Source organism: Pinus tabuliformis, chromosome Q, assembly GCF_031772625.1.
Source record: "Pinus tabuliformis cultivar Carrire ecotype Pingquan chromosome Q, CPIR1, whole genome shotgun sequence".
Lineage (NCBI taxonomy): Eukaryota > Viridiplantae > Streptophyta > Pinopsida > Pinales > Pinaceae > Pinus > Pinus tabuliformis.
The window spans coordinates 172,864,209-172,874,638 of NC_142296.1; the positions used below are offsets into that span (position 1 = coordinate 172,864,209).

General features: G+C 38.9%; 1 protein-coding gene across 2 annotated transcripts in view; it reads right to left on the bottom strand.

Annotated features, from left to right (window-relative positions):
• The window catches only part of LOC149218795 (uncharacterized), a 133,332-nt gene extending 126,056 nt beyond the window's left edge, over positions 1 to 7,276 (bottom strand). The window contains exons 1-2 of one of the 2 annotated variants that reach the window (XM_089384146.1): positions 7,137 to 7,276; positions 6,222 to 6,518 (exon numbers count right to left, since the gene is read on the bottom strand). In XM_089384146.1, the coding sequence (XP_089240272.1) occupies positions 6,222 to 6,467 (246 nt within the window). In that variant the 5' untranslated portion in view covers positions 6,468 to 6,518; positions 7,137 to 7,276. Of the gene's footprint in view, positions 1 to 6,221; positions 6,519 to 6,821; positions 6,974 to 7,136 lie in introns of those variants that run through there. The other variant, XM_089384147.1, reaches the window with a different exon arrangement.
• Positions 7,277 to 10,430: the final 3,154 nt, after the last annotated feature.

A 10,430-nucleotide genomic window follows, 5' to 3' on the forward strand; every position in this document is an offset into this window, starting at 1 on the left:
GGGCACCAGCATCTACATCTAGAGGGAAAGGGAAAGCTGTGGCATTTTCTCGCAAGAGGGGCAGAGGAAATCAATAGGATTAGACTTTCATTTTATTGTATATGACATTATGACATGATGAGATACATTATCATATTTTTTGTTGATATTTTGAGGCTGAGTTGGGACTCAGGAGTCAGGACTTACTATTCAGGACATGATTCAATGTTATGTGTGATTTTAGCGCTAGAAATGATATTAAACATCTTATATGTTAGTTTTTTTATCATATTTATGTGTCAATGTATTTATTTTATGTTGTAGATGGTTTAGATATTAAAAAAATTGAAAAAAAATGAAAAAAAATGAAAATTTTTGTGCCAAACGCTTTTTTCCCGCTTTTTTCCGCTTTTTTCCCGGCGCCGATTTAATCCCGATCGCGCTTTTAACAACATTGCATGTACCATCAAGCCTCGAACAGATAACATCCATATCACCTTTAGAAATCCTCCTAACTCTAGCTGGAATCTGACACATCTAACCCCCTTCACTACATGCATGGTACTAGTCCCACTAAATACACTACAATCTAAGCTTGTCTCTAAAATACTATAGGACATTGACCTGATTCCCGCATGCGATTGGTCCACTAGCCTCAATCCTATGCGAAGTTCTTTTAGCATGGTTGTGGGTCTATCTCAATCCTTGAGACACCCATGAATTCTATGCAATCCCCCAATTAGTATGGTCTCATCTCTCCTTTTGAGAGCTAACCTCCACTAATCATGTTGGCTACTAATATTATCCTTTGTACCTGTCGCTGGCTATTACCAGCTCTACCAGCAATTGTTGGCCCATGCCTGTCGCGACAGATCCCTTGCCTAGCGACTCCTGTTGTCCACTACATCTTATTGTTTCTTCAATCATGCCCAACGTGGCACCCTTCCTGCGGCACGATCCCCTGCAACCATCCTTAGCTACTCTGACTAGCCTGTAGCTAGTTCTCGCCTTCATTAGTGAGCCTTCGTGTCAGTCCCTTACGCCCATCCCACCCTTGACTAGTTTCTGCAACGAACCACCTCCTGCTAAAGCCCTGAGGCCTCTCAGCTACCACTCACACATAGTCTGACAGCCACTTCTATGTTGCCCTGATATTCTAGGTATGCATCCCTCTTCACCTGCCGAAGGTGAAAACATTGTAGCTGGCAAGCTATGGTGGCTATGCCCGCCACCCTGTTGCACCCAACTGTGCTCGACCCTTCCATAACAAAGTTTTCAGCCCAATTGTGCTCTCAAGATTTCAATTAGAACCAATTTCTCCTTTTGCTCTCAATCAGGGTCTTCTTTGCCATAGTATCCAAAGTTACATGCTTATTCTCTAGGCCGTGTAATTATTCTGCAGACTGGTTTGTTGGCAGTTGCTTCTGCTCAACCCCGCCATTGAGCTCTATCGTGTTGCTCTTCCTTCTCGTGGGTGGCTAAGTTAATGTGCAGTCTGTCGGTCTATCTGCAACTTAACCATCCTCATGCAACACTGACAAACCTGCAATTGGCCCTATTATCAACCCGAACTATTACTATGTGATTGGACTACCTCAGCAATATTCCTCTATCGGCCTACTATGGCCAATCTCCATCGCTTATACGTGATTGGCCTCTCGACATGCGCAAATTGTATGTGCCCAATGCCTTCGCGACCATTCTCCTTGTCATTGTGCGAGTGCAATTGTTGCAGCTGGTCGATCAGCGAGTCGTCTTAGCAGTTGCCCAGGTGGCAATTAGTGCCTTGGTCAACAACAAGTTGGCTTGCCTTTCAACCACCTACCACAACCCCACCTTTGTCCATCAAAAAAAAAAAAAAAGCCTAATCAAAAGATTATTTGGCCCGAATAAAAAATGACTTTCGACACCTTTAAAAAAAACTTTGTTTTGTATGATCCCAACCAACCTAGTTCTGGCAATTCAATACAAACCCAACACTCGTGATTCTAAGATCAATTCGAAGTTCGGGCTCTAATACCATTTTAGAATTTTACCGAACCCAACACCCAATATTTAGTTCCCAACAATTATTAATTGAACAAATACACGACCAAATTCCTAACACAAAAAACATAGCGAAAGCAAAAATTTGATCTAAATCACATACACATAAACAAATTTCTGCCCAATCAACAGTTCTTCATTAATAAAATAATCACAAAACTTACTTTTGCTCCTGTTTTGAGATAATTTCCCAACTGAGAATATACAAATTACAAAAGTTGATCTCCAACCCCTCTGAACTCTCTCGGACCCAACACAGACTCACTAAAAAACCTCTCAATCTTGTGTTATTGTTGTGTCTCATCTCCTCACTTTAGCCTTGCTTTGATAACTTTACATTGAGCCAAAACCCTAATCCTAACCCTAATCTAAAAGTGATGGATGGCCGACATTAGATCTTGCCTCACTTGAGATCAACGGCTAAGATTAAACCTTAATCACTAAAGTAAATAAGTTACTTTATCTAAGTTCTTATTTATGTGTTTTTCCTAAGTTAAACTTAGGCTAAGTTACATTAACAAATAATCTAAGGTAAAATGTGAGCGACTTCAGCATGCCTAGACACAAAGCATGTGCAAAAGTACTTGCCAAAGCTACAAACTTCAAAACATATATCTCTTTTTATTTTGGTTACATCTAATGATTAGCTTACTTAAATACTTATCAATGCTACACTTTTTCTTTAGCTTCTTTTATCTTGCTTTGGGCATTACCTAGGAGTTGTTTTTGCACTCCCACATTATACACACATTAGATGTGTTTTTTAATCTCATTGACCTACTTTTGTGATCCATCTATTTTATCTTATATGATATACAATTTTGCTACGCCTTTTTAATATAAATTTTACCCATTATTGTGAGAAACAACCCAAAACAAAATTAATACCACATGAGCGAACCCATAGATTATGTAGATTTTTACTTGTAGATTCAAACTGTTTATGTAATATGCTAGAACAAAAGACTTGAATCTACTCTACTCATTAGCGAAAACAAAAAGTGATAGATGAAAACACTCAGCAGAAGAGGAAGAATTTCAATCGCACATAACACAATATTTTTCTAAGGAAATCAACTGCTCAAAACCCCGACTATCTATAGTGCATTAATCAAAAGATCTAAGAAGAAAATATAATGTTTGTTCAACCAGAACAGTTCTTGCACAAGTACAATCTATCTCTTTACTTCACAAACCAGCTCAAGCCAACACTTAGCCAAATCTACTGCCTGTCAAGCCCCTACTTCCTTGCGTACACAAGCTCCACGCACAAACTCGTGCTTTCTATTGCTTGGTCTCACCAACTCATGCTCACCAAAACAATAATTAAACTTGTGCCTTCATTCCTCCTTTTAAAGGCAATTTCTCTAATTAAGGAATGATTTATTTTAGGCCTTTTTCTTATTGCATGCACCATCTGTACAACTCGGAAAATTATTCAACTAATAGTACACTGTCCCTGAACTCTAATCTCTACTAGGTCTTCCTCTGAACTGACATGCATGAGTTATTTTGAGTGATCTATCAGTTATCTGATTGATCACTCCATGTGAATTAAATCCAATTTAATTCACTTGAACACTCACTAGTTCCTCCAACAGTTAGAACTAGTTTAACTGAATTTAAATCAGTTAAACTGAATTAAATTATTAAAACTCAATAATAACTCAACCTGGACCCCTAAAATTTAGCGATCACTCTACATGACTCTAGATAGACTTCCAACGAGAATTTACTGAGCCAGCTAAGTCAACTTAACTCAGTTAATTGCTACAAGTTGCTATGAAAAAAAAGTACAATTTAATTCAAGGACAAATTAAATTAGAATTTCTAGATACTATTTTTAACATTTCTTGTTGCTATTTTCAACACTCCCTCTCAACAAGAAAGGAATTCAACTCTATCTCGATCTGGTACCTTTAAAATGTTCTGCATGCAACACTTCTCTCTAGTGTTGTTGTTACTGCAACTTTTGAAACTGAAAAAAGCATTCAAACTAAATCAGTATGATGCATCTGTCACCAGAGTCTCTGACTACTACTAGCTACTGCACTGTCTACTAAAAACTCTACATCGTTGTTGACTCTACATTGCTGCCAACTCTGCTCTGCACTCCCCAGTATCTGGCTCCTGCTAGTCTCTGCCTCTATCACTCTGAAATCTGACTGCATTAACCGCCATTGATCCATCCTACTACTGTGTACTGTGGACTCCGATAGCAAGGTAATGATCCATGAGACAAAACACCTCAATGGATCCTGCCCAAATTTCTGCACTCTTGGGACTATTACATCACATCGACCCACTTCTCACCTAGAGGTATGGATGCATGTGCTCCCTCTGCCCACTTGACTCGAAATTTACCCCTATTAGAGGTCTCTACTTCAGTGGATGTCTCCACTCAGTCTCCTCTCTGCTTCTCTAATTGTGGCTGCTCCACAACTTTCTGAAGCTGCATGTTGAGAAGTAATTCATGCTCCCTCTCAACCACCAAATATGTAACCTTTGTCTTGCTCCTCAAAGCTTTGCATACATCTTCGACCTTGAGAGCATACAGATTCTTGATTCACACACCAATTTGTTTCATCTGTCCCGTGGCGATATGTCTAAGGAAAACCTTCCCTTTGTTAAATATCACATCGTCTGGGCACTCTGGAAACTCAAATCCGCGTTGTAACTATCTCGTCGTCACAAAATTTTTTGAAAAAAGAGTTGATTTTAAATTGGCGATATCTCCCTCATCCGAACAACGATTCACCCGAATTTTTTTTTTAATTTGGGTACTTTTCACAAAGAATCCAGATCTTCTATTTGTTTTTGAAAAAATTTCACAAAATTTTCAGATATGCTCTGCAAACTATCCGCCCAAAAAAAAATTTGCTCCGATACCATGTAGATTTTTACTTGTAGATTCAAACTGCTTATATAATAAGCTAGAACAAAGGACTTGAATCTACTCTACTCATCAGCGGAAACAAAAATTGATCTATGAAAACACTAAGCAGAAAAAGAAGAATTTCAATAGCACATAACACAATATTTTTTCTGGGGAAAACAACTGCTCAAAACCCCGACTATCTATATTGCAATAACCAGAAGATCTGAGAGGAAAATACAATGCTTGTTCAACCCAAACAATTCATGCACAAGTACAATCTATCTCTCTGATTCACAAACCAACTCAAGTCAACACTTAGCCAAATATGTTGCCTGCCAAGCCCCTACTTCCTTGCGCACACAAGCTCCACGCACAAACTTGTGCTTCCTATTGCTTGGTCTCACCAACTCGTGCTCACCAAAACAATAATTAAATTTGTGCCTTCATTCCTCCTTTTAAAGGCAATTTCTCTAATTAAAGAATTATTTATTTTAGGCCTTCTTCTCATTGCATGCACCTCTGTACAACTTGAAAAATTATACCACTGATAGTACACTGTCCCTGAACTCTAATCTCAACTGAGTGTTCCTCTGAACTAACATGCATGAGTTATTTTGAGCGATTTATCAGTTATCTGATTGATCACTCCATGTGAATTAAATCCAATTTAATTCACTTGACCACTCACTAGTTCCTCCAACCGTTCGAACTAGTTTAACTGAATTTAACTCAATTAAACTGAATTAAATAATTACAACTCAATAATAACTCAACTTAAGCCCCTAAAATTTAGGGATCACTCTACATGACTTTAGATAGACTTCCAACTCGAATTTACTAAGCCAACTAAGTCAACTTAGTTAATGACAACAAACTCCTAGGAGAATAGAATTACAATTTAATTCCTAATTTAATTCAAGGACAAATTAAATTAGAATTTCTAGATGCTATTTTTAACATTTCTGGTTGCTATTTTCAACAGATTAAAAGAGTAAATAATTCCCAGTTTTGATGACTTATTACAGTGAGAGACGGGAATACATCGAGTTCTTCTACCTATTCACCATTGGTTATGACCAATTTAAACTTAATTTTATATTTTCAATCTTTCAAAAAAATTTGTATCTTTCCAACCCAAAACATTTCCGAAAGCCACCAACCAAAAGACCTACCTTTCCTGATCTGGTAGCTAAAATCACAATCCACAGCATATGCTTTTTGAAATAATAAACACTACAAAAATAAAATGCAATTAGTAGACTCTCTCTTAACTACAATACATGGTACAGGAAATACACAATAAGTTAAAGAAACGCACCTCTGCAATGCCTGCTTCCGCCAAAGACAGCTCTGAGTGCGTATCCGAGAAAGGGAGAAGGGACGTCGGGACCGAAAGTCTGCTACGGGGAAGAAGCAAGCGCATGGTGTCTGGTGCAACATTTGTCAACTCTTTAAGTTTGATGCCCAATTCTCCAATGGTGGATCCTGCCTTCTCTACCAGTTCCAGTGTCTTTCCCCTCCATATGATAGATATCTTGATTTCGTTCTTTGCTTCTTTCTCCATCAGTTACACCACAGTACACACAAGAACAACGACTTCTCTTTTGTAGAATAACTGTAGGTACACAGAACGAGAGAAACCATAAGAGAGATATGGAAATTGGACAAGGAATGTCATCTCAGGAGTCATTTGATTCAAAATTGAAAACTGATTAAAACCCAGGAAATTTAACCCCTATCATAGAAAATTTCAAGGGTTAATATGGGCCATAGAAAAATTTTATAATATCAAAGTCAAACAAGTATTCACCCAAAATTCTATGGCATCCTTATATTTTAAAATAATCCATCCACAATTTTTCATATAAGATATTAGATGAAATCCATCGTCCTTTTAAAAACCTTGCAGAATTCTCACCAAATTGCAGAATCATAGGCGAAGGTTTCCATATTAACAAGAAAACAATTGTTCGTCCAAATCCTCAAATATTGTGTTATTTAAGAGAGCAAGAGAGAGATGATTAATTCGGCAGATGGCAAAAAAGAATGCAATGCTTTGCAACAGCAAACACCATTTATTCTCTGTTAGAATTTAAACCCCAAATTACTAGAAATACGGACACCGCTGAAAGCCAATCGAACATAGCTACTCAGCAGCCAAATTCTTAGAAAAAACGGCTACAAAATCCAGAGCATACGAAACATATCTGAAGTTAATGGCGATCAAAGATACCTGGCAGCTCTCGCAGCTGATAATTGAGAAAATGAAGTAGATCACGTTGCCAGTGCGATGAACATCTAGACATATTATATAGAGAAGTGGGTATGGCATTCAGGTATATTCTCTTCTGGACCACGGTACAGACGGTCCTACCCGACGCATCCCCTAAGTTGATTCTTATAATTATTATCATAATTTTTATGGTTAAAAAATAATTACCGTAATTATTAGTTGACAAAAATATAATTACCATAATTATAATATTTTAAGCTTTTATTATTATTAATTAAAGTTTTATATTAATAATTTGTCATACGTCGTTCACTTAATCAACTTGATTGTATGTGGTTCGCCCAATGTCTACATTTTGCCTATATATCAAAAATTTATATAAAAAAAAATAATATATATATATTTATTTTTATTTTTTAATTAACTATAAAATTGTTCTTCACTGAAGAAAATGAAAGTTTAAGGAAGTTCCTGGAAATAGCTCCATTGCAGAGATCTGTTGTAACTTGAATGGGCAAAAATGGACTTAGGATGCATAAGTTGTCACAGAAAGAAGATGTCTTATGTTCTTTAGAAAAAGAGGAAAAATCTTCTAAAATTGGCAAAAAAAACCACTCATAAAGAGAAACCGCATTGGGAAAAGGCAAAAGATCGAACTTAAGTGGAGGCGAAAGAAACCCCAATCCGCCAACCCGATGCATCGGATCGAAGGCAGACACATATGCAATATCAGGACCCTGGATCTGGCGATTGTGATCATGCGATACACTGATCGCCAATGATCGAATCAGTGAATCGGCATCGACAATGCACAAAACCCTGGGCCGAGCGACATTGCGATCGCCGAAATCGGTAGATCGGCGAAGGCAGGGGACTTAAGGCGGGACCCCAGGCCAAGCAACATTGCAATCGTTGGGCGATCAACGACCCCCGATGCCGATAAAAAGGTCAAACCTGATGAAATTTCAAAGCCCGATTGTATAAAATTTGAAATCTGGAAATTCGGATTTTCTGTGTATTAATGTTTTTCGGTGTAAAACCCGAAATACAAAGGAAAATACCCGAAGGCGATAAAACGGACCTGAAGGGGAATTCTAAACCAGATTGCATAGAAATTGAGTTCCATAAAGGCGGGTTTCAGGCGGACCTCAAGCGGTAAATGGTTTTGGGCTAGCTCCACCCGATCCCACACAATGAACGACGTGTGGCTTGACGGAGGAATAGGGAAATCGCCTTTTCGGGTGGGTAACCTCTATACTCCTAAGCCGCCCGAAAATGCATGATGATCGTTGGATCAGAGATCCCGTAGATCGACGGTGGAGAGCATGATAGCAACCAAAGGCGGATCCGAAGGAATTATAAGGCATATTTAATGATATTTCAAGTCCGATAAATGGCAAATTGGCGGACTTTCCCGTGTTTTACAGTGTTTCTCTGTGTAAACAGGGAACCACTGTTTTTGGGGGTTTCAAGCATTGATGGTTCCTTCCGTCACAAAACAGGTGGCCACCATCCCTGAAGGCATTTAGCAATGATTGCTAACGCTCAGAGGAGGATTTGAGCGGATAGAAGCCGGGAGCCAGAGAGCCCAGAAGAGGAAACGAACGGACAACGTTGATTGGCTTAAGAGCCACAGAATGACAGAGACAAAAGGGGGTGTTGAGACAGGAGCGCAGAAAGTTGAGCCAAAGCAGGAAGTTAAGGCGAAAGAGAGCAGTGCAAAAAGGGAAGGCAAAAAGAACGCAGAGCTAATGCGCAGAGCAGCCGAGTGGAGTCACTTGGAAGTCAAGTGAAAAGCCCGAGAGCTGTCATTTGCATAGAGCCAGAGCCAGGGCCAAGAGCTAGAGTGAGAGCCGAGGGATAAAAAGTCGAGAGCTTCAGAGCCATGGAGAAATGGTGTTCTGAGCCCATTGTTCCTGTGTAAAACAGTGGAGTTGAGCCAAGAGCTTGTAAAAAGACTTTGCCATAATCCCAGAGAGCCTAGTCGAGTTGACTAGAGCTCAAGGAGATGTAGCCCAAGCGTTTTGGGTGAACTCCACGTTAATTTGTTGTCTTATGTGTGATGTTTGTTGCTGCATTGTTCACTATTATTTGCTTTATATCAGTTTAAGCAAATCAATTTACAGCACCTGAACAGTTTAAAACAAACATAAGCATACACCCATATTTTCAAGCACATATTTAATTCCGCACAGGTTAATCATTAAGACTTGGAAATATTTAAGCTTTGGAAGTGGGAGAGGTTCTTGTAAGTTAGACAAGAAGCCTAAGTGCCCCATTTTCAGATCAGGTGGTATCAAAGCGTAAGATTGGTTAACCCCACCTTCAAGAAGGCTATATCAAAATGCTTGATTGACAGGGCAAAGATTGTTTATCTAAAAAGTGTTTGGGCAGTCAAGGATTGACTGTCTGGTTGATGGTATGCTTGTTTGTAGACTGACTATTGTTTGAGTTTGCAGAGATGAAGGGAAAGTTGTTGATAACTTAGTCTAGGAAGGACAAGAAGGAAGAAGGGTTGAAGGCATTCTTCTATCCCAAAGGACCTCAAGGCAATCCTTGAAGCACAAGAGGTTTGTTGCAAAAGGTTGCTTAAATAAATCTCTTTATTGGTCTTGTTTGAAGTTCTTTTGTTCATTGGCATAATGAAAACTTCTACAAGTGTATCCTCAAATTCCTCCTTCATCACAAGACTCTATGATGGAGACTTAAAACAAGACTTGTTCATCATGATGGACAAGGTGAGAGAAATGTATGAGGATGGAAGGAAGAGCAGCATACTTAGAGAGCAATTGAATTCCATGAAGGAAGAGAAGCAGTTCCTTTCTGACAAACTGCAGGAAATGGAGAGGCAACTTCATATTGAAAATATGAACCTGAAGAGGATGCATGAGTTAGAGTCACAACTCTTTGTTGCCCAAGAAGCCTTAGTCCAGTGTCAGCTTGAAGAAGAGGTAAGCCATTCCAGTTTGTCTTCAAATTCTTCTAAGAATTCTTATATTGGTTCTTTCGAAAAACATACTAGAGGCATAGGTTCCAAGCTAATGTCCAAGATGGGCTATGAAAGAAAGGGCTTGGGAAGCATGCACAAGGTGTTGTTGAACCAATAATGGTTGAGGAAAGGCCTAAGTATTTGGGTCTTGGCTATGGATTGTCTTATGGAGAGAGTTCCAAAGCTGCCATGAAGGCCATCGAAACAGCTCCAAGTAGGAGTTGCATTGTAGAGTGTGAAGATTGTGTTCAGAAGGAATGCAATAGCTTGAAACATCACTTGCAGGATGCAGGTGTTCAAAAGCA